General features: G+C 45.3%; 1 protein-coding gene across 1 annotated transcript in view; it reads right to left on the reverse strand.

The window, feature by feature from the left end:
* The window catches only part of DNAH9 (dynein axonemal heavy chain 9), a 326,432-nt gene extending 305,543 nt beyond the window's left edge, over nucleotides 1-20,889 (reverse strand). The window contains exons 1-6 of the mRNA XM_070482321.1: nucleotides 20,449-20,889; nucleotides 11,800-11,996; nucleotides 8,652-8,810; nucleotides 7,414-7,544; nucleotides 3,021-3,232; nucleotides 1,170-1,403 (exon numbers count right to left, since the gene is read on the reverse strand). Of these exons, the coding sequence (XP_070338422.1) occupies nucleotides 1,170-1,403; nucleotides 3,021-3,232; nucleotides 7,414-7,544; nucleotides 8,652-8,810; nucleotides 11,800-11,996; nucleotides 20,449-20,865 (1,350 nt within the window). The 5' untranslated portion in view covers nucleotides 20,866-20,889. The remainder of the gene's footprint in view (nucleotides 1-1,169; nucleotides 1,404-3,020; nucleotides 3,233-7,413; nucleotides 7,545-8,651; nucleotides 8,811-11,799; nucleotides 11,997-20,448) is intronic.
* Nucleotides 20,890-24,766: the final 3,877 nt, after the last annotated feature.

The raw sequence follows: 24,766 nt of genomic DNA on the forward strand, positions 1-24,766 counted from the left end.
CCAAACAAGAAAGAAGACCACTAGACAACCAATCTTCTGAAAAAGCCAAATGACTTCCGTATTTACCCCATAAAAATCCCTCAGTCTGTGAGCAACAGGGAACTCATTGCTCCCGTAGCCTTGAGTTTCCTGACTTATAGGTTGAAAGCCTTGCAATAAATGCATCTTTCTGCTTTGCCTTATTCAACATTCAGAGTTCGGTTTTTGACACAGGCAAAACCATATTTCAATCATCGTTGTATCTGCAGTACCTCACTCAGTGCCTAGCACATGACTGTGATCAGTGCTTTTTGAACTGAAATGAACAGATTCAGTCTCATACTCTCTTACCCTCATAATCCCATGGTTTGTCCCACTTATCACAGCCTCTTCCCAACATATTTCCTCTCTTCATCTCAAATCTCTGCGGATAATAGCTAGAAATATGATTCTAATTCCTTCTTGGTCCCCTTGGCTATTACCCTAACCTTGAACTTGACCCCAAATTTCTCAAATAAGTTTTAGGATAAATATGTACTTCATTTTATTATGCCAAGTGCCCTCCCCGCAAAGTTCAATCCACAAATATAGACCTGTTAACCACGTAATATTCACTGGATGAAAACAATCAAAAGAAAAAGCTTCCTGTCTTCTCACCCTGGTCCTTTAACTAACATTTGCATTAACTTTTAAATAATTGGGGAAAAGACACAACTTTGAGCAAAAGTCATATTTCTTTTGCACAGGGATTCACTAGTTTTATAGTTTTGGAGCCAGTTGAGGATGGGAGAGTGGAGGAGAATTTCAAAGCAGAGGCTTTGTGGGAATGGCCAGCTGCAGCCAGATGAGCTCACTTTAATTTTGCACATCGGAATTTCTAGCAAAAGCTTATCTGAAATAAAGTTCGAAGACCATGGGCAATTTGAAAACCAACTGAATTAGTGGACTGATTCCTTGGGCTTTCTTCCTACATGGGTCTATGATCAGAATTTCCTAAACTTCTAATAGAACCACCATTACGTGATGATCAATCCAACCAATCAATCCAAATATTTATTGAATCTTATTATGGGTTCTTCCAACCAATCGAGGGTTGGCCACCATGTTCATTTTCTTATTTTGCTTTTTGGATCCCCAGATTGCTTACTCCTGTGTGGAGCTGGGAGTCTGAGGGGAATGAACACACTCACCTCCACCATGTGCAATCGCCCCAGGAAGCCATCCAATCGCACAAAGACCAAAGAAGACTGGAAATCCCACTCTCTGACCTCCTGGTTCTCTTTGAAGTAAGTATGAAGATTCTCCCTTCTGTCCTGAAACATCTGCTTGAAGGTGTTCAAGGTGTCCATGACCACTTGCAGTTTTCTCTGACTTTCTTCTACCTCACTTCTCAGGAGGTCTTCTGGGCTGAGGTAATTAGAGGCCTGGAATGCAAACAGATTAGTGTTACTAAGCCTGGCTGTGGGTGCGGGACATCCCACAACTTTGCCCACATCAACTCTGAACCAAATAATTGCCCAAGTAATATTTTCTAGAAGCATAATATAGGAAACATCTGACCCCATCCTCAGCTCCACAGTGGACTGGGACCTGGGTTCAGGCCAGATAGTCAGTGATGGACTCAGGGATGTGCCAGTGACCAATGAGAGACAAAGAAACAGAGTGAGAATTTTGGGGGCCAGTTGGGGCTGGGGCAGGTGTTCTTTTGTGACTTACTGGCTTTCTATAGTAAAATAATTCAAGCGCCAGAATTCTTTGGACCGTAATTATTTCCCTGTTTCCAAGGGACCTGAACCTGGAAAGCTGTGAAGCTGAAGCTGTGGGACAGCCATCTTCACCACGAGAGGGGGTGGCAGAAATAACTGGGTCCTGGTGACGTCATGTAAGGCCTTATTGTAAGCCAGGGCTGAAGCCGGCCTTATCTTGGACTTTTGAGGTACATAACTAATAAATTATCTTTTTGTTGATGCTAGTTTTGGTTGGTTTTTCTTCAAATCAAATCTTTTTTTCAATCAAGAGTCCTGGCGGACAAACATGGAGTGATGGAAAGTGCTGGTCCAGGAGTCAAACAACCTGGCTTCCGGTTCCAGGTCGGGTGGCCTTTGGCAACTCAGTTAACCTCCCTGAGCCTTAGCCCACATCTTTAAATAATAATAACTTAACAAGGGTCTCTCTGCTCACCTCTCAGGGATCACCTGAAAATGACCAGGACTGTGAACGTCACACTAATTTGGAGCCTGCAATGTGCTCCACAGATGTTAGTTATTAATAATTACTCTTTAATTGTGTTTATTGTTTTCTCAGGGTTGCAGCTGCTTAGAGGGAAAAGAAACCCAATTTGGGGGGAAGATAACCCAAAACTTGTTAAGACCTCCAATCTGTTCACAGGCCCACTCTCCTTGAGATTTACGCTGCCCTCTTTGGCGCCATGAGTCCCTAAGAGCGAGGAGCATGGAGCGTGTAATCCAACAAGCTGCTTTTTTGTAGCTCACAGGCGCTGAGTGCTTAGCAAGTGCCGGGCACACTGTAAGCTTTGACAAGTGTGACTCCATCGGAGCCTCAGGGGCACCCTGCAACCCTTTGAGATAATCCTCTCCTTTTCACCATTGCACAGAGGGGCAAGGTGTGGCACAGAGCAGGTAAGTGACTTGCCCAGGTACACACAGCTAACAAGTGGTGAAGCAGGATTTGGCACAGGGATGCCTGACCCCAGAGGCAGCATTCTTAAAGGTTGGGCTTTGCTGCCGACTTAACATCAGTCCATCAGCACACATCATTAAGGAGGTTGAAATTCACCACCCTCACCCTTCACCTAACCCAGAGTCTTGGGCAGAGGGGAAAGGAAGACTGGGCCTCCCAGGTGTTCCCACACTGAGGGCATCTTTGTGAGTTATTGGCTGCGACAGTAAAATAATTCAAGTGTGAGAACCCTTTGGACCCTAACTATTTCCCCGCCCTAAAAAAACGCACACTTTACTCTTTGCTGTGACTCAGTGCCAAGCCCCCAGGGAAAGGTTGCTGGGGGTCCTGGGGTGGCCAACCTGCTGGATGAGAAGGTTGCAGATCTCCTGGAGCAGCACAGTGAGCCGCCCTGGGGAGCGGTAGGACTTGCACGTGGCCCAAATCAGACAGAGCACGTGGAGCAGTGGCTGCAGCCGTGGCTTCACCTCTGGGAACTCCAGGCTCTCCAGGGCCTCCAGGTGGCGGTGGAGCGGCATCAGGTGTGTGTGGATGTCCTGCGCCTCTGTCAGAGCTGGAAGGAAGTGGAGACTGTCACCGGCCCTGCTTGAGGTTCGCACCCACTAAGTGGAGCCCTGGAGGCTGGGGAGTGAAGGATGTGCCAAGTGATGGCTGCGATTCCTTCCTGAACTGAGAGAGCAGAGAGAAGGCTGGCCTCACGAACTTTCTAGCTCTTGTGCAGAGATATGGAAATCTGCAGAGCCCCTGACAGCTAGGATAATGGTCGGAGGAGTCTCTCTTACAAAATTCCTGTACCTGGACGTCTTCTCGGCCCTCCCAGCCCCGGGCTGGTGCTGTGTGTGTATAATATCCTCTGTGACTGTGTGCTGATTCCCTTGCTGCTGAAGTCTCCGAGGCAATATATAATAGATGGCTGAGGACACGTTTTAGAGTCAGAAAGATCTGCCTTCAAATGCCGTCCCAGACGCTCACCTGTTGTATGACCTTGGGCACGTTTGACCTCTCTGAGTCTCAAAAATAGGCTGAACAGTAACTAATTTAAAGGGTTCTTGTGAAGGCCCGAAAGTAGCACAGAGAGAATCTTCACATGCAGCCAGCACAGGGCCTGCACTACAGCAGGCGTTCCATGAATGATAACGTCTCTGATAAACATTTGCTAATAAAGAATCTCATCGAGCTCTTTATGGAGGAGAAGTCATAGGGAATAGAGAAATAGTACAGACTGATTATGGTAGGCTCTGCTGGTTTCCAACGCCAGGAGAATCTCCTACCATTTCCTCTGAACACAGTCAAGGAAAGAGAGGCTCCTTTCATCAGTCATCTTGTAGTCACTGAGAAGGGAAAGCAGGAAAACCAGTAGCATCAGGCACTAATGTCTGCACAGACACTGAGGGGGGATGCAAAAGCCCACTGAACAAGCTGAACTGGAAGGGAGGGTTTACAAAGGCTGGTTCTTTCTCAGGCCAATAATAAGGTGCTGTCATATGAGAGCAGACTGTCTTAGGTATGTGGATGAAGACAGTCTTAGCTTATGTGGATGAAGCTCTCTGTTCATCTTAAAGGGAACTCAAAATATACACTATTTAGTAAAGAGTTTCAATATACCAAGCATCGTCCTACTCACTAGACATCTCATAGAAAACCCTGCGAGGTAGCATTATTACTCCTACTTTATAAGAGAAGAAATTAAGACCTAAATAGCTTGCCTAGGGTCTTCCCATGAATCAGCCAGCCCTGCCTAGCTGAGCAAAAGCAGGATTTCCCCAAGTTTATTATGTTGAACTTGATGGTTGTGGGGGCTGACTGCACACAGGAGTTTGTGATGTGTACATCCGTACACTTAAAGTACATTTGTACGTTACACCCCAAACGGAGTTGTGGGAAGTAGTATGGGGATGGAATTTTTGAAGGTCAGATATCACAGCACACTGATTAGAGCAGTGGTTCTTCAGTGGGGGAGGTGACGGAAGAATCAAAAGCACTGTGTGGGGACGGGGGACGTCAGAGGCCAGCAGCCACGCTCACGCGCTCACGCTCTGGCCTTCACATGTGCCCTGAGAAAGGACGCTGAGACCCTGAGGCCAGAGAGGCTTTCTCTTTATGATACATCTTTAACAAGCAAAATCTCCTTTAATCATACAAACAGGCACTCCTTTGACTTCTAAGAGTACAATTTTTGAGGGCTAGCTCATCAGCCCAGGGTGCTTGGCTCACAAAGAAATGAAGAAAGAGAGACAAACAAGTTTGGGCTCAAGCCTTTTAAAAAATGTAAATATAAACGGCCACTTGCCCAGGGACGTCCAGTGGTTTGCTGATAAATCTTTAACAGGCTCTTCTGGGACAAAAGGCTTCATCTGTAGCATTTGCCAATTTCTGTGGTGTAAATATTCCCAATCTTCCCACCACATCTGATTTCAAGCTACCAACTTGAGTGCACTGAGTTTTGGGGAGGGGGGTTTGAAACAAGTTGCACACGGCAGGCTCTCAGGAGCCACGGCAAGCCCGTCGACGTGGGCTCCAGTGCACTCTGACTTCTCTTCCACATATATCCTCCTACACAGATCCAGACTGGCCACAGGCTGTACTGTGCCAATCCTGCCCCCTGTGGCCAGAGAAGAGAGCTCCCCATTAGTCTTTATCGCCCTTGTTCTTTTCCCTCCAGAGTACTGATGATTCCTGTTTTCCAAGGTTTTTCATGGCCCAATCAGTTCCACTTCAGACAATCTTGTTCCCACACTTTTTCCCACCTCCTTTTAACCTCCTGCTTTACTTCTCACTGTTTTCCACTTCGTGCCCACTAATCCAGGAATATTTCTTTTCCTCTCCCTCTCTTCAGTCCATGAGTGAGCCCAAAAACTACCCTGATCATGACTAATAAGAATAATACACATAGTATAGTTATTTAGGATAAAGAAAGACAGATGCTCTGAAATTAAACTAGAAATGAGAAAATCAGTTGCCAGGTGCTAAAATATTGTTATTCTCTGAAGATCCCACCAAAATTTCTGACCACGTCTCTACCGAACTTCACTAACCAAAATTTCTCTTCTTCCATTAGCGGAATTGAGTTATATATTTCAAGGATTTCTATTTTTACAGGAGTGTTTATCTGGTACTATTATAACGGTATTGTTTTTTCTAATTGCTTTTCATTGCCATCATATATTCTACTGCAATGAACTTTTTGAAGCTGGCTTAGGGAATGAAATCTTTTACAGCTATTCATCAATGTGCATAATTATAGTCTATTAATCTATTAACATGAAAAATATATTTGGGGCTCTAAATAACTAACTTATAAATATACTTTTACTACATTGTTTTATTTTAGAGCCTCAAATTTCAGTCATTTGCATACCTCCTTTATGATATTTATGTCTGCATACAACCTATACTATTACTTAATACTTTTTTCTAAATTTGCTCTCATTTTAACCTAGATAGAATTATATAAAATGAAAACTTTAAATGAAAAACTTGCATCATTTGCCAAAACAGAGTTACCTTTTCACATATGTTTTAATATATCTGTCCGTACGTTTCCCACAGTCACCTCGCACACCAATAGCGGCACACATCCTACTTTCTGGGACCCCTGTCCCGTTTGAACTGAAGTATAAATTGGGAGCAAGAGTTGATTCCTCTGGGACACAAAATCTCCCAGTGAAGCAACAAACTGAAGTCCCCAGAGGGACCTCGTTCCAAGCCAGCTTTCTGCGCTGGCCGAGAGGCCTCTGTGATAAGATTTCAGGGCCCAGCAGGACCTCCAAGACTAGCGACTTATGCCAGTTCTTCTCTGTCATATGGCGCGTGTCAGAAGCTCCGCCATGGGAACTTCTGTTCTGGTAGATGGATGGTTTCCAAACCCCACGCCACGAGGAGGAGAAGGTGGGACAAGGGATCAACCAGTGGGCTCTGGACTCAGGATGCTCCCCTCTTTAACAAAGCAAATATACCTTGGTTAGTTTTACATTTTGGACTTAGGACATTATATTTAAAGAAAGAGTTCTGATCAAGAAAGAAAGTTTGAAAATCACTGCTTGGGTTAAGCTTACTTAACTCATATGAAATTGCAAACACCTTTAAAAGCACATTCTGAACTACAATACTGAAGAGCCAGAAGAAGGTCTGAGAAGAGAAAGGGAAGAAGCAAAGTGCGCTGGTGACGGGAGAGGAAGCCCTGAGAAAATGGATCTACTGCTAATTAGAGACTGCTTGCTGTGCAGTTTTGACAAGGGCCGATCTTGTCTGGTGCTCAGATGGCCAGGAAATTGCAGTCCCATCTGACAGTAGGAACAGAAAAAGCAGAATGGAGCTAGAAATGGAATAGAGACTTTTCAAAGAGCCAGGGGTGGAGGGACCTGAATTCCAGAGGTGAGAGATAACAACATGCATTTGTACAGTGTGGTACACTCAGTAAAATACTTCCACTTGCATTATCTCACAATGGCCCAGGGAAGTAGGTGGGAAGCGTTTGCACAATAACCATGGTATGCACTAAAGCTCAGAGAGGTTAAGTGACTTTGCTTGGGTCACAAAGCAGTGGAAATGCAAACAGAGCACAGGGTAACTGCTTTCCTGCTTCTAGATTTGGGATTCTTGCCAACATGTTAGCTTGTGTCAGGTTGGAGAGCTGTAAGGACTGGAAGCTGCTGAAATCAAAGAAAGAAGATAATTCAGCACTAAATCAGAAATGTGTCAAGCGTATTTATGAAAACACTTGCTGGTTCTCACCTGATACAACATCTCTGAACATGGCTTGGAAAGCTGGGAAGTAGCTGCTCTGAAGCTTGTCCAGGAGCCCAGCCACACCCCTCACCTGCATCGTTCTCAGCTGATTATAAATGTACTCCAGATCCTCAGACCTGCAACACCATGGAGAAGACGAATCCAGGTGAATGTTAGGAAATGCAAGTCACACTGTCATGACCCACCCTCAGAGAGACAGAGGGAGCCCTGCTGCAGGGTGCTTCCACCGAAGGCCGCTCTAGCCCACAGAGCCAGGACCTCTGTTCCCAGAACAGTGAGGGCAAAAGCCTGAGTCGGGAACACACGTTCAAAGGGGCCGCTCCAGGAGGTCACAGCAGGAACACTGCTGCAACCATCTGGTGGCTCAAAAGCTTGGCAGCTGGAGGCCATTAGCTCTTGCAGTAAGGTTTGGGGTGGGGTGAGAGGTGTTGTCAGAGCGAGGCTGCTGGAGAAGGGCCCACAGTAGGTCAACCAGATGGCCAGAAACCAGGCAAAAGGATGGGGCATCTCAGCATGGCGGCGCAAACAGGGCTGGAGCCCTACAAGCATGCCTGGTCATGTGACACGGACACTCTCCATTCAATGCAAGGACAGGGACATCTGCCTCAAACATCTGTCTGTCTCCTTTTGAGTAAAAGATTAATCAGCACAATGATAAATAGGAGCAAGGAAATGGGGAGGAAAAGGGGGAATGAGCAGGAGCAATGATTAGGTCTTTCTGGAACCCGATGGGGCTGGGCACAGTGCACGATGGGCTTAGTAGGGTTGTTAGTAGATTGTTAGTAGGGTTAGCCCTGCGAACAATCGGCTGGGACTCCGGAGAGGCTGTTCTGCAGCTGACTGCCAAAAGCCTCCCTTTTTCTAGATCCTTACAAAAAGTGTGTGCATATACCCTTGACTGACCAAGGAGAAGGGTATAGATAAATAGAAGAAAAATATGAAAAAGAGTGAGTCAGTTTTTTACATGTAGTTGAAAGAGCCTTTAAAGAAACATCGGAAGACATACTGACTGTAGCCCAAGAAAGGAGGGGTAACTATTGAACCTGGGGGAAGCGTGCATCTCCTGCTGCACAGAAAAACTATATTGACCCAAACTACACTGAGCTGTCTGCTCTAGGGGAGATGAGAAACATCCAGAAGTGGGACCAGCCTCCACGGCTGCCTCGCCCAGGCCTTGATTCTCCGTAAGACATCTGCTTCCCAGGGTTGGGGCACGTGCCCACCTGCTCCTCCAGAACTCCAGTTCCACCTTAGGAGTGGGGTTCTCCCCTTGGAGGAGTGGCTGGGAAGACTCCCTCTTGAGCACCACCTGCACTCGGTGGCTCCACTGGATCACTGCAGACTCAAGGGCGTAGATGACTGACTTATCCGTGGAATCCAAGCTGTGAAAGACACAACAAACCTCCTGAGCCATTGGAAATAACTCAACGCTGGGTGTTCCAAAACAGAATCCCAAATCTTTTAAAAGTAGGTGGGAAAGGAGCTCGTCGGGTGGTGTAGTGGTTAAGTTTGCACGCTCTACTTTGGGAGCCGGGGTTTGCTCGTTCGGATCCTGGGAACACACCTACACACCACCCATCAAGCCATGCTGTGGCACGTCCCATGTACAAAGTAGAGGAAGACTGGCACAGATGTTAGCTAAAAACCAATCTTCCTCACCAAAAAAAAAAAAAAAAAAAAAGGTGGGACATTCCATCTAGGTTTTCTTAACCTTTGTTGGATAATAGACTAATGAGTAGTCAATGAAAAGTACAGATCCTCTCCATAGACAAAACACTTCTGCATGCATGCATATACAATTATTCATACAAAATATTGACGATTCAGGGGTTCACCAATATTCTGAAGACCAGTTTAAGAACTTTGAATCCTATCAAGTCTTTCTGTCAATGCAGGAATACATTGGACAGAAAACATTCAGACAACCACTCCACCTCTGCTTGAACCCCACCGATGTCAGCAAGCTCCCTACTTGACAAAGCAGTGCCGTCCTCAGTAGGTCAGATCTCCCTCAGAGAATGTGGGTCTCTGCGTTGAACTATGTCTATCTCCCTGCAATTTCCTCTCTCTGGTCTCAGTTCTGACCTCTGCAGTAAGGGGAAACAAGTTACCTTCTTCTCCACAAAGCAAACCATCAGACATCTGAACACCACTAGCACCTTCACTTTGTCCTCACTTTTCCAGGGGAGAAGGGAATTCCCAAGCATTCCCCCACATACACCTTTTAAATAAATCAATACACAATAAATAAACGAGGAATTTTTTGGAAGGAGTTAAAAATCAAAAATACATTTTGACTGCCTTTTCGCAAAGTCTTAACTCGAAATTGTTCATGCCAAGAACCCAGGACCTGAGTGACAAAGAAAGAGTCCATCATTCACATTTTCATGCCGGAAACTCATCTTCATTCAATTTAATTAAATTCATATTTACTGAGCGATGATATGGCACAAGGGATTACGGAAGGTATTAAAGGAGAAGATATTCACCTCCCTGAAATATGATCCAGCCTTTTGGGAAATCATCAAATTTGAACAAAGGGAGACAAACTCAGCAATGATTAGATACACATACCTCAATTGTTATTATGTTAAAACACAAAAGGAACAGGAAAAGGGTAATTTGAATTTATTTATTTTGAAAATTTAATATTTTTCTTAAACCACAATGTTTTCCACTTAACTGGGACATTGCTTCAAATTAGATATGTAGCGAATTCCAATAGCAAAAACTTATTATAAAGTACATTGCCAACCCATGCATTACTTATTCTTCAGATCAAATCATGGGCTCTGAGTATACAATGATGACAGCAATACATTGGAAAACTGATGGCATTAGGGCAGCCTGAATTTGTGTAGGAAAGTGGCCTGTTGTCACAAACACACAGAAACGCTGGGTAATCTCAGGCACACGTGGCCAGTTGGCATTTGGGAATTTGCTCATCTTGTTTGATGGAGGTCATCCAACTTGGAAGTCACCCACTTCAGCTTCCATTGTGACCTCCTTCCCCCAGATTATCCTTGAAGGTAAATGTCTAGTACCTCCTGGACATCAGCAGGCCTTGCATTTTTACTCTTTTGGCCAATTCCCAATCTCAAGTCTCCATAACTTGATCATAATAGCTACCATTTATTAAACACTGTTAACACTTGGCACTGTCCTAAAAACTTTACAGATGTCATCTCACAAGAACCCTGAATATGATGTAGGTGATAAGGTCATCTCCTTTTTACAAATGAGGAATCTGAGGCTGGGAGAGATTAAATGATTGCTCCCAAGTCACCTAGCCAGTAAGTGGCAGAGCCTGGATTAAAAGCCAGGATCCAGAGGCTTTGCGCTAAGTTCTACATAACCTTGCATCATAGCCAATGACATTTCATTCACACATTCAAGAAAATGATAAAGATAGTGGATTCTATCATGGTCCTCCATCTATCCATGTTGCTACGTTGAACCAACAAAACATCTTAATTTCAGGATCTAAAACATCAAGAAGATGATTGTCTTACTACTGCCAATAATGGCTTAAAATGAAATCATCGCGGACATTTTTATTTTGGTAACCCAGCAGATGAAATTCTTTTCTGTGTTTGGGAAATTGCCTTCACCTTAAGCATCTTGTTAGGAGCAACTCCCCCTACCTCCTCCCAAAAAGAAATACTGGGTAGAATATAAAATATACATATCAGTTAGATACATAGCCTGGCTTGAAAGAAACAGAAAAAATCCCCATGGGACAGAAACAAAGATAGCATGTAACTTGAATGGTAAGTGGAAGCTGAAGGTGGACATAACTCCTAAAAAGAGAAGAGGCTGAGGTTTTGATGCCTATTCAGGCATAGGAGGCATGGACTTCAAGCTCCAACAGAGCCAGATTGGTTTCTATTTGAAAAAAAAATCCGCAGGACCTAAAAAACGTCTCCAGCTGCTGGGGGAGAAGGGTCTGGAACTGAAACAAGAGCCACCAGAGTTACTTCTGTGACATCATGTGCCAGGTAAATGCTGGGAAGAGGCACGGCTATCTCGCAAACTGGACCTGGGTCATTGCCAATGATGAGACACTGTCCTGATAAGCAAAATACTGAAATCTGTGTGGCTGCTCTCAACGCTGAAATAATTCTGAGCGGAAAAAAAGGCCATGTTGTTGTGATAACCTCAAAAGACTTCAGGCAGCGGGATTGGGGCGAGGGTAGTAATCAGCACAAAACATACAGTCCGAGGACGTTGGCAAACAGAGCAGACAGTGGGCTGTGTGCAGAACGAGGAGACGCGCAGAGTCAGGAACAGAAAAGTTGTAAAGAAAACATTCAGATAAACCAGCATCTCCCATATCTCAGAGTCCCACATGGCCAGGCTGGCAGTACTCACATGGTCTCCTTTTCAGAATCCACAAGCTCCATTTTCTCTGAGCCTACTGGAAGAGGCAACAAAGTTTTCCCCTTCACCTGCTCGAGGATAACCAGGAGGTTGCACTGGAGGCTGTGGGCGTGCCGCTGGACATCCTGACAAACAACATGGGGCCAGTCTAGGTGATTCTTCTGATTGGCCAAGACGGGGATAACGACCTGTAACAGAGGTGCACACGAATAAAGGCAGGCATTCTCCTTCTGAGAACTTAAAGAAAGAGTATTCTGAGAAAGGCCCAGAAAGCTACATGCGTCCTTTTACAAGCCACCGTGCTGTGAGGCCTAATACTAAGAGCCAACATTACGGACTGCCTTGACATCTGGGAAAACTGGGAAAGCCTCGAGTAACCTCCTCCCAAGTTTCCCGCCCGACTCCGCTCCTGCAGATGAAGTCCCTTAGCCAAACAACCCTCCTTATCAAGGGGAGCAGGCACAGTTGCTGCTTATCCCTGAGTAGCAGGCTTCAGCTCCCTGCCAGCCTGTGGAATTTTCAAATAAGCCAATCCCATCCTCCCACAGGAACCAATGGGCACCACACCCTCCTTATACTACAAAGCTTACCTCCCACAGACCCTGGTTGTTCACTCTACCCAAGTACAACCTGCACATGGCCCTGCATAGCACAGTGTCCTCCCACTCTGGGCTGTGACTGTACGTGACTAATAACCTGCTGTCAGTCTCATCTCTCCAGTGTTGTATGTTTGGCCATCCCCATAACCCTGGGGCAGGAACCCCTCCCTCATCAACAGGGTGCATAGGAGGTTACTGAAACTGTCACAAGGCCAGAGGCAAAAAACAGGACTAATGCAGGTAAGGATGACCAGCTGTCTATAGGTGGTATGAGGGGGTATCTTAAAAAAGGAAGCAAAGTTGAGGATCTTGAATCTATCTGTAGGGTGAACATTAGTTGGTTTTGGCCACTCGACATAGTTTCTCTTCACCTGGTACCAGTCTCCAGATCCAGAGGTGGACGTGGACAAATCTGAGGCAACAAGCGTCAGGCCAAAGTCTCTTATCTGAACTTCTCAAGGAAGAGAATTTTTCTCCTTTCTATGAGTCTGGAGCTATTGGTGGCCATCTTACTACCATAAGGAGCCTTAGCACTGGGCCAGGATGCAGAAGGGAGAGTTTATAGATGCAGAAAGACCAGGTCCTATGACATCATTTGAGCTCCTGAATCAAGCTGCTCTTGAAGTCTCTGAGCTAGTTTAAACTGAGTTTTCTAACACTAGAAACTTAGAAAGTTGAACTAATACAACTCACTAGGAACATCTGCCTGTCAAAAGCTCATAACTAATGGAAAGGGAAAACTGGAATGAAAAACAGGTGATCAGGTAATTTGAGTAACTACCAAGTAAATAATGAAAAGGAACTATGGACTCATATGGTGGATTGGGTTCTGTATATGGTCAATAAGCCCATCTGGCTATGAAATAGAATCCCCGGACCCAGCACGTGAAATCTCGGAGGATGATGCTTGCCTGGTCCGTCTGGAAACAACCACTGAGCTGAGCACTTATGACAACAGGTGAACAGAGAGTGCCAGGAAATAATGTCACCAATTGAGCTCTTCTCACATTCACGTCAAGAAAGGACCCTTTCGACCCAGGGCAGAGGGCCTGACGGGGAGAGAGGATGAACTGCGGGTTTGCTTCCTAGGGTCTGGCATATAGGAAGCACTCATTAGAGTTTCATAGAAAAACTGAATGTATGTTGTTTGAAGAAAAAGTGGTAGGTAGGTTTGGGGTTGGATTTTGGAGGGCTCTGAGTGATAGAAAAATAATGAACATGAACTCTCCATGAAATGAAAAGCTACTCATTCATTCAGTCGATGAATATTTGTTGAGTATCTATTATGTGGTAGCACTGTTCCAGGTGCTGGCCAGGCACATCAGTGAACAAAACAGATAAAGATTCCTGACCTCATGATTCTATTGGAGAGATAGTCAAGAAACAATAAGTTCTGTGAAAAAGGAAATAAATAAAGCAGGTGAGGAGGATCAGGAGTGTGGGCTGGAGGGGTTGCAATCGTAAATGGAGTGATCTATGAGGGCCTCATTGAGAAGGTAACATTTGTACAAACACTGGGAAGGATAGGACAAGGGGGAAACAGATCCTTGTGGAAAGTATATTGCAGGTAGAAGGAACAGCCAGTGCAAAGGCCCTGAGGTAGGATCATGCCTAGTGTGATAAAGGAGCAGTATGGAAGTCAGTGAAACTGGAAGAGGGTGAGCAAGAAGAGTCAGGGTGAGTAAAAGGGGTTGGATCACATGCAGCCCTGCCTGTAAGATTTTTTTAATTAATTTTTTTTTAAAGATTGGCACCTGAGCTAACAACTGTTGCCAATCTTCTTTTTTGTTTTTTAAACCTTCTCCCCAAAGCCCCGAGTACATAGTTGTATATTCTAGCTGTATGCCTGCCTGTAGGATTTTGATTTTTACTCTCAGAGGAATGGAAATCATTGAAGGGTTCTGAACAAATAAGTGACTTGTTATGACATCTTTTTTGGTAGACTCACTCGAGCTGCTATGTTGAGAATAGACTCCAGGAGGCAAAAGTAGAAAAAGAGATCACTTAACAAGTTATTGCTACAATACAGAAGACAGTGGCTTAGCACAGGGGTGTAGTGATGGGAATGATAAGAAATGGTTTGATTCTATATAAATTTTGAAGGCTCAGCCAATATGATTTCTTTATTTTTTTTGCTGAGGAAGATTGGCCCTGAGCTAACATCTGTTACCAATCTTCCTCTTTCTTCTGCTTGAGAAAGATTAGCTCTGAACTAACATGTGTGGCAATCTTCCTCTGTGTTGTGGGTTGCTGCCACAGCATGGCTGACAAGTGGTGTAGGTCTGCTCCCAGGATCCGAACCTGCAAACCCAGGCCACCGAAGCAGAGCATGCCGAACTTAACCACTAGGCCATGGGGCTGGCCCCGATATGATTTATTAATGGATTAGTTGTGGGGTTGTGAGAAAAAAAGAGGAGTTGGGATGACCAAGGGTTGGGACTTGAGCAACAGGAAGAATAGAGCTGCCATTAACTAAAGTGGGGAAGAATAAGGGTGGAGTAAGCTTTTTTTATTTTAAAGATTGGCCCTGAGCTAACATCTGTTGCCAATCTTCCTCTTCTTTTTTTTCCCTTTTCTCCCCAAAGCCCCAGTATATAGTTGTATATCCTAGTTGTAGGTCATTCTAGTTCTTCTATGTGGGATGCCACCACAGCATGGCTTGATGAGTGGTGTGTAGGTCCATGCCCAGGATCCAAACTGGTGAACCCCGGGCCGCAGCAGAGCAGAGCATGCAAACTTAACCACGTGGCCACAGGTCTGGCCCCCTGGAGTAAGTTCTTGAGGGAAGACCAGGAGTGTGTTTTTGGACACGTTAGAATTTGGTATATTTATTGGACTTCTAAATGGGGACATTGAGTTGGCAGTTGGATATGGTAGTTGTGAGTTCAGAGGAGCAGAAAAGGCTGGAGATTACAAACTTGTGAGGTGTCAGCTACAGATGGTTCATAAAACTCTGAAACTGAATGAGCATCCCCAGGGAACTGAGTACATATAAAGAAGAGGAGATGTCAAAGGCCTGAGTCCTAGAGCTCTCAGTGCTAAAAGTTGGGAAGAAGAGGCGGTATCATCAGTGGAAACTGAGAAGGAGTGGCCATCGTGACAGGGGAAAAACAGAAGACAGATGTCCTGGAAGGCAAGTGAAGGAAGTGCTTCCAGAAGGACAGGGTCATCACGAGCTCGAGCTCTGCCAAGCACTGCCCACAGGTCAAGCGGGAAGAGGACTGGCAAATGGCCATTCGATTTAGTCAAGAGGCAGTCATTGGTGACTTTGATAAAGTTCTTAATTTCTCTTCTGTTTAGTGTGAGGCTAAGAGCCTAATGAGTGAGTATAACGTAAAATAGGAAAAAAATGGAACAGAGCAAGAGTAGACACATATTCTAGACATCTTTCTATAAAGGGGACCATAGAAATGGGATGAGAGCTGGTGGGAGGAAAGGGGATTTTTGTCTGATGGGAATTACCTAGTGGAGAGGGAAAAAATAAGAAGGTAGGAGAGAGGGGAGCCTTGCCGGGGCAACCTCCTTAAGGAGATGAGAATGGACAGGATTCAGAGCAAAAGTGGCAGTTTTAGTCTTAGGGTTGGCATCAGAAGGCAGCAGACAGTCCATCTGTAGCGACGGAAGGGAGGGCAGAGTATATGAGCACAGATATTGGCAGATGGGGTAGATTAAGAGTTTGTGAAAATTTTATTCTATTGTTTCCATTTTTTTTAAAACAAAGTAAGAAGTAAGAGCATCACAAAGTGAGGTTTGTAGAGGAGATTTTGGGCATTTGAGGAAAAAAAGAAAGTGTGCAATAGTGATCTAGAAGAGCAAGAACATAATTAAAATAGGACGTATGGGATGTTGGCTGGGAAGCATAAAAGACCTGCTGGAAGTCCAGGCTCATGAATTTAAAGTGGCGCCAGTTGGTTTTTCTCTAGCCTCATTCAGCTTCCCGGGTGCAGGAATGGAGTAGACAGAGTTGGGTTTCAGCAGGATTGTGGTTTTGCCATCAAGTCCCACAAAGCAAGGGAGAGGCCGGTAAGTCAGGAGCTTATGCCAGGGAATGATGATGATGAGGATAACGATGGAGCCCGGCACTCAAGCTGGGTAAGCGGGGGAAGAACAGGGGTGTGCATGAGGGACAGCGGGAAGACGGCAGGATCAAAGAATTGGAGGTGCCAGCAGGGTCACAGGCTTGTTGAATGGGGATATTAGAGGGAGTGAGCAGGAAAAACAGGAGTAATAATCAGAGAAAGAGGAGGCTGAAAGTGGATCATGAGGGGCTGGTTTGGTAATGCAAGGTCTGGGACTGGCCACGGGAAGAAGTGGTTGAGATGGAGAAGGGGACAGGACCACTGGAGGAAAAAGCTTCAAGGAGCCCAGAGGCCAGGTTATTGGAAGGATCATTTATGTGTCTGTAGAAATAGCCACATGGTAAGAGAGGAGTGAAGCTGGGGAGTGTCACAGGAGCCAGGAGCCCAATCGTGGAGAAGTGAGGGCAGTGCTGTCAGTGCACGACACAGCAGTGAGGAGAGAGGGTGGCTTCGTCTGATGGCCTGAGATTCAAATGATATTTTTTGATATGAATCTAGAAGCAGCAGGAGGGGCAAGGAGGACACCTATCCCACCTCCAGGCTCAGAGGTAGAAGAACTGGGGGGGAAATACAGCTGGATTCTCCAGGAAGAGCCAGGTCTGGGTAGAAGTTGACAAGGATGAGTCAGAGAAGGTTGGAAGCTTTTAAGTGGGATGCAGAGTGAGAATAATTCCTGTCCTTTCTGGAATACCTACAGCATAACACACTCTAGTCCAGGTGTCCTACTATGTTATTTCTAAGTTTCCTGAGAACACTGCAAAGTCGTCTGACCTGACAGAGGTGAGCTAACCTGCTCCCGTCACACTGGTGAATTTGACAGAACCAGGATTCGAACCCATCAGACTCCAAATCTCACGCTCCCTTCCCAAAACACAAAACCGCAAAGTGGCACCCAAGTTCCAGAGCTCTAGGAAAAAGAAGCTGGCAGCAGGGCATAAAGTGACTGGGAGGAGGAGGAAAGGGAACAGAACTCATTACTAAATTCTGTCAATTCTTTCTTAGAAACGTTTCCTGGATGCATGTTTTTAACATTTTTTACCTCGTACTAGTATAACAGGACAACAATAATGTTAAAGTTTATAACTTTCTCGCCTCATCAGCATCACCCCTTGCCTACCCCCCACTCCCCAACACAACACAGGAAGACATCTCTCAGCCAGCTGATTCTTTCCGGTTTAGTGCTGCTGAGTGGGGAGGTGGGAGCACGAGGGGAGCCCGCAGCCCGAGGCTACGCTGATCCACAGGTGGAGAGGAGAGCTGGCAGGAGAGCTGGGAGGGGAGGGGGGCGCCTGGGGACAGGAGGGGAGCAGGGTTCTGAAGTGACACTGGATCAGCTTCAGGACGTGTAAAAGAAGCACATGGGAGAGGAGAGGGTTGAGTGGCCCAAGGATTGCTGTTAGAGGTTTTGAGAAATGAAGGTAAAGGCCTGGAGGTATTTTAAAAATAAATTATTTTCTTTAGATTTTTAAATAGATAACAAATTTACATGGTCCAAATCTTAAAGGTGCAATAACTTTTACAGTGGAAAGTAAGTCTTCTGCCTACCCCCGTACCTCAGTCACCCAGTTCCCCCTGCCTGAGGACCAGCCTGTTAGTGAATGTTTTTCCTTCCTCCCTTCCTTCCTTCCTTCCTTCCTCTCCCACTCCCTCTTTTCCTTTATCCTTTCCTTTTTCTCCCCTCCTTCTCTCTCTCCTTCCTTCCTCCCTTCCTCTCTCCTTTCTCTTTTTATCAGAAGTGGTAGCATACTATACACACAGTTCTGTACCTTTAAGAAAATTATCTTAAATTGCAGCATTATTCACAGCGGTCAAGAGGTAAAAGGAACCTAAATGTCCATCCACAGATGAGTGGATAAAGAAAACGTGGTCTATACATACAATGGAATACTATTCAGCCTTAAAAAGGAAGGGAATTCTGACACATGCTACAGCACGGATGAACCTTGAGGACATTACGCTAAGAGAAATAAGCCAGTCACAAAAAGACAAATACTGTATGATCCCACTTAAATGAGGTACCCAGAGCGGTCAAATTCATAGAGATGAAAGTAGAGTGGGGGTTGCCAAGGGCTGGGGGAAGGGGAAGTGGAGAGTCGTTTAGTGGGTGCAGTTTCAGTCATGCAGGGTGCTGTGGGGGGTGGGGGTTCCTGAGGATTTGGTGCACAACAATGTGCATGGGATTATCAATATTCCACAGTACATTTGGAAACTGTTGGGAGAGTGAATTTTACCTTATGTGGGTTTTTTGCCACAATAAAAAAATTAAGAAATTGTTCCACACCAATCGTTCCTTGTTCATTCCCCCAGTCCTCTACCGATGCACATTCAGTTTGGTCCAATCTCTTTCAATGCACCAGTGAAAATTCTGGACCATGTGAGGATTTGAATTGTTTCAAAATTACTTTTGCTTGCTGGACCGTATTTCCTAGGCCATGACACAACTCTGAGCTGGAGCCGTGGTCCAAACCCACCACCCCCAATACACGAGGTGTAGTTCTATCTCCCAACCTTTGTTCACTCTGCTCCTCACACCTTGAAAGTTACCTTGCTCTCTATTTATCCTATTCCTTCTCTCTGTTTGGGAGCCAGTTCAGCACTTGAGGCTAAGTATGGATCTCAGACCATATGCATCTCTCTCTCCTCTGAACCCAATGGCACTTCTTTCTATTATTATCATTCATTAGGGCATTTGATCCAAGCTTGGACTTCTGTAGCGATGGTGTTCAGACAATGCACAGCAGTAAAGCTGAAATACTGAAATACTTCCCTCTCTACTGAGAAACCTAGTTTCCTTGGACCCCCTGAGAGCTCCTCTGTCACCCTAGCCCCTTCCCTGGAAACCCCCCACCCATAGCCTCCTGAGAAAGCAACTGTAGGGCTGACACTTGATAGAGCTGGGCGCCTGCAGGATCTGGTTCCAGCACTGGGGTCGACTTTAGGTAAGCTCTACCTCCACCTCAGTGACACTAGTTTTGGATAAATATATGATTAATTTCATGGGTGAGATCTTGTCTTCTATTTCTTTTGTATTCCCCATAGCACCTATCACACGAAACATCATATAGCCAGTACTCTGTAAATACTTATTTCACAACCCGCAGGATCCAGGGCATCAAGCCTCCATCAAGCACACACACCAGACTTGCAGAGAAGTTCACTCCCATTTCAGAAAGGCCTAAATGCCCCAAGACTCTCTCCTGGGTACCCCCTCGGAAATCTGCATTCTCCAGGCTTCCGCTATGGTGCCACTGAAGCATCCCATAATCCACATCTCCAGGGACCTTCCTCCCTGAGCTCCAGGCAGACCCCTCCAAACGTCTGTTGGATATTTCCAATTGGATGCCCTAACTTCTTGCCTTGGCGCAGAGATGACCTTTAGTAAATGGTTGTGTGATGAACGAATGAGACGAACATCAAAACCAAACCACCTCCCTCTTCGAACTCTTCTCCGGAAGTAACAACTGTTCCTAGACTTTCAGCTCCTCCGCCTCCCTGACCCAATAGAAATGACCCTCTGTTCACCACTTCCCGTCTTCCCCAGTCCACAGGATGGATTAGAGAGACCGCCTTAAAAGGAGCTCAGGACCTAGGCACTCTTCAGACTCCAGCCTCCCCTTGCCTGAGGCTTGGACACAGACCAGGGCTGAAGGAAGCCTTAGCTCCTTCGCATGCTCACTGTGGCATGGCCCCTACTCAGATTCCCCTCAGCTCCCATCTAAGCTCACCCTCGTCTCAGATGCCCTCTCCAGGCCTGTTTCCATCCAGCTCCGCCCCCTCTCTGGCCCCGCCCCCACCACCTCTCACTTCCCTTGGACTCCTCAAACTCCCCTTCAAGCCTTCCCTCTCCCGTGGCCCCGCCCCTCTACATCTGGCCCCTCCCCTCTGGCATCGCCTCCGCCCATGTCTCCGCCCCCTCCCCCTCCCCAGTTGAAGCCGGCGCGGGGCCACCAACCCACCCTCACCTCGGAGAACAGCGCGGCCAGGTGCTCCAGAGGCGCCGCGGGCACGTCCCCGCAGAGCACTGCGCCGCGGAGGCTGTTGGGGCCCGGCGGCTCGGGCCTGGTGCGCAGGAAAAAGAGCCCCTTAGCACGAGGCGGGCCGGACTCGGGTCCCGCGTCCAGCCCCGGCCGCACCGCCAGGCCCCCGGGCCCGGGCCGCACCACCAGCAGCGGCCGCGGCCCCTCCGCAGCATCGTGGCCCAGGAAGGCGTGGAGCAGCTGCTCCGCCTCGGCCGTGCCCGCGCAGCGCTCCCACGCGCCCGCAGCCGGCCGCAGGCTCTGGGCCACGCAGGCCCCCAGGAGTCGCAGTCGCGGGTCCGCGCCGGGCTCCTCGGCCGCGTTCTGCTCAGCCAGCGCGGCCCGCTCCTCGGCGCTCGGCATCGCGCGGCCTCCAGCTGCAGTGGTTTCCCTGGCGACGGGGACGCGGCCGGGACTCCCTCCCCCGCTCCCCTCCTATTGGACACAGGACTCCAGGCCCCGCCCCTTCCAGTCTAATAAGGTAGGAGAGGGACGGCGGGGGAAGGGGCGGGCTCGCGTCGCCGTTGCTAGGAAACTAGCGGAAGCTCCTATTAAATGTCGGTCTTTTGGATGAGAGGTGCGCAAGGGTGACTGTCCAGGGCAATGGTTTATTGATGGGGGGCGTGGAGGGGTGGTCAAGGATATGAATGCTGTGAAGGATCCTGCTGGCTACGATCAGATTAAATTCTTTACAGGTCTCCAGACTCTGAAAATATTATGGTTCTCCTGCCAATTCCCCAAATGTGTAACTCAAACTTGAAAACAGTGTCAAATCATAAAATAGATGTAAGGGAATTCACTGAAGTTTTTAATTTCTTTTCCACGATAACTTAAATACTTTAGAACAGTGCTTATGTGGCTATTGAGCATTTGAAATTACTGGTGCGACTGAGGAACTGCATTTTGTGTTTAATTTTAATTAATTTGAAATTAGTCACATGTGGCTAGTAGCTATCATACTGCATAGCTCAGCTTCAGAATTTTAACATCAATTATTAAAAAAATAAAAGGTTTTTTAGGCTCCTGCTTTATCCATGCCTTAAGTGTGTGCTTAATCTAACAAATGGGGGCTCAAACTGTGAGATCACTTTGATTTCCATGAGTTTGGCCCCAATCAGTTCTTCTTAAATGCAGCAAAGCACTTTTCCGTATGCAGGATGTTCAGAGCCCCGTCCCTGCCGTATATCTGGATCTTGTTTTTGAAAAGGGATATTGTGAAACACCTTTGCTGACCTCAGAAAGTAGCACTTGTTGCCTGCTGAATCCTTCTCCACGATGAGGATATAAATAGGTTGGCCCTTTGCATGCATGTAAGGTGAGAATGGGACAAAGAAAGGGACAACCTGGGTATCAGGAGGCCTGCAGGTCTGAGATGAGTTCCCCTCTGCCCTACCGCCCTGATTTTAGTCACCAACCAGAGACTGCAGTTTCTGGGTAAAAGGGGTGTTCATAATGGGCTTCAAAGGAATATTAACAGAATAAGCATTTATCAAAGGTAGCTTGGCTAACAAGAGCCCCTCGGGAAAAGCTAGTAGCTGGAAGGTAAAATGATTGATTTCATGATAACTGGGGCACAGGAGGTGGTATGATCAACAGTGTTCACGTTAGAAAATGGATCTTTATGTTTGTAAAGAGTGTTTTATCATTGCTAGATTAAACAGCGTTATTGGACCAACTATGAGTACAGAGACAAAACAGAGACACTAAAATGATTTTTAAGATGAATTTGATAACTGACATTTCAAAAAAAGCATCGTGGGAAAATAGAGATGTGGGAGGCCTCTTACACACATCATAGTTTTGTAGTTTTTATTTTGCACATAGCAAGGCATCGTTATTGTTTTAATGCTTAAGGCCTCCAAATGTGTCAATCCTCATCATGCTTTATAGAGAGAGTGAATTCAGGCCCATTAACTTCCTGTAAACCTTTCAAATAAAGTTTCTAATACCCCCACCATGGTCTATTTTGCCCTTTGTCCTTTTTGTCCCTTTGCCTCAATATACAGAAAAGTAGAAACATAGGAGCTTGTGAAGATGACTTGAAGGTGTCTGTCTGAGAGTGACAGCTCCAGAACACTGGCAATCCCAGCTTTTGCTTTTTTTTTTTTCCCAACAGCACAGCTTATCTCCATTTTAGAAGGAGATTTAGGATTTATTGAAAACAATCGACATTGTCTTTATATTGTGTAATTATGGTAAGGAAAATAAAATAACAAGTGTATTAGCTATCTATTACTATGTAACAAATCACCCTAAAAGTTATCAGCTTAAAATAGCAATACACATTTATTATCTCACATAGTTTATGATGGGTTAGGAATTTGGGAGCAGCTTATCTGGATGGTTCTGGCTCAGGATCTCTCAAAATGTTTTAGAAAAGATGCATCCTCTTGCTTGACTGGGTCTGGAGGAGCCGCTTCCAGGATGGCTCACTCACATGGCTGGTGAGTCAGTGCTGGCTGTTGGCAGGAGGCTTCAGTGTCTCAGCACATGGGGCTCTCCGTTGGGTGCTTGAATGTCCTCATAACACTATGGCTGGCTCCACCTAGACCAAGTGATTTAAGAGAGAGCAAGGCATAAGCCACATTGTCTCTTATGACCTAGTCTTAGAAGTCACACACCAACATTTCTGCAATAATGCTATTAGTTTCAGAGGTCCACCCTAGTCAATCTAAAAGAGAACTACACCAGGACGTGAATACCAGGGGACAAGAATTGTTGGGTTCCTTCTCAGAGGCTGGCTACTACAAAATGTGTCAAGGAAGATGTTGAATTTATGTAACTGTTCAGATGAAATAATTTCCATTTTTAAATTAGAAACTTGAACTTGCTTCCACGAGCATAGCATTTTTTTATATAAGAGTTTTTGCTTGAAGTGGCTATGCCCAGTTCCTGTTGAACATTTTTCAATAATAATCTCTTTAAATTCTGCATAGTCATCATTGACAATAAATTTGTTCACACAAGTAATGCAAAATTTAAAGCCTTTTACAATCATTCAAAAATGAACAGTTGATATTATATTTACAGAATCTAACAGCTCTTTCTTTTCTTCCCTGACAAATATTATGTTGAAATTTCTTGTGATCTTGCTAATGGATATTGAATCTAAATCAACTTTTCCATATCAAATATTCAAAATAATGATGAAATTTTAATTCAAAGAATGTGCATGCGTTGTTAGAATAGTTTCCTTTTGACCATCTTGGATGCCAGTAAATGAAGACATCAGACACAAATGGGCAGATGTATTGGATACATGTATAGAAGGAGAGGACAGGCTACTCGGAGCTCCATCCAGGAGACATGTAAAGGAATATTAATTGGTCCATTGTTCATAAGAGCAAAATCATGGGGAACAAACCAAGTGTTCATCAGTGATAGGATGGATAAATAAATTGTGGTGTATACTATTCATAGCATGAAATACTATACAGCATTGAAAATGAATGGACTGTAGCTGCGTGCATCAACATGGATGAATTTCAAAGCATAATGTTAAACAAAAAAGGCAAGCTGTAGGTGAATGCATTCAATATTATATTTATTAGAAGTTTTAAACCAAACAAAACAAACAATATTTTGTTAGACAGACATACATAGGAAATAATCTAGAGAAGAGTACGGGAATGATTATCACCAAATTCAGATTTTGATCACTTTTCAGGGGCAGAGGGGAAAAGAGGCCTGGGGTGGTGAGGGACACACAGGGGCCTTTTATGTACTTCGTAAGGTTTTATTTCTTAACTTGGCTTATAGGTTTTCATTTTATCATTCTTAAACTGTACATGTATATTACATACTTCTTTGTGTACGTATGATATACTTCGCAATTAAAAAAAATAAAAAGGGATGTGCCATTTCTTGTACTCTGAATGTTATGGGGCAATTCATCTCAGTTACTGGGAACAAATGTATTATTATTCATTTAAAAGCTAGTGATTCATTAGATTTATAAAAGTACACATCAGATGTCTTTAAATTTTTCATTGATTAAATTTTACAAATTTTATAATTAAGGCTATTACTAGTGGCTTCTTTGTCATCAAATTCAGTAGGCAGTAGTCAGCCCTTACCTTACTGTACTTCTTGGCTCTCTTCAACCCAGTAGATTCCAGATTCACGGTGTAGAAAAGTTCTAGATTCTTATTTCCCTGACAATTACCCTCTTCTTGGCTGCTTCCTTTCATTCCCTTTGACTATTCTGTTTTTGCCTATCCCTTCAATATTGGCTTGGCATTGCTTACGCATCTGACTCAGACCT

This window comes from Equus asinus, chromosome 13 (genome assembly GCF_041296235.1).
Source record: "Equus asinus isolate D_3611 breed Donkey chromosome 13, EquAss-T2T_v2, whole genome shotgun sequence".
Lineage (NCBI taxonomy): Eukaryota > Metazoa > Chordata > Mammalia > Perissodactyla > Equidae > Equus > Equus asinus.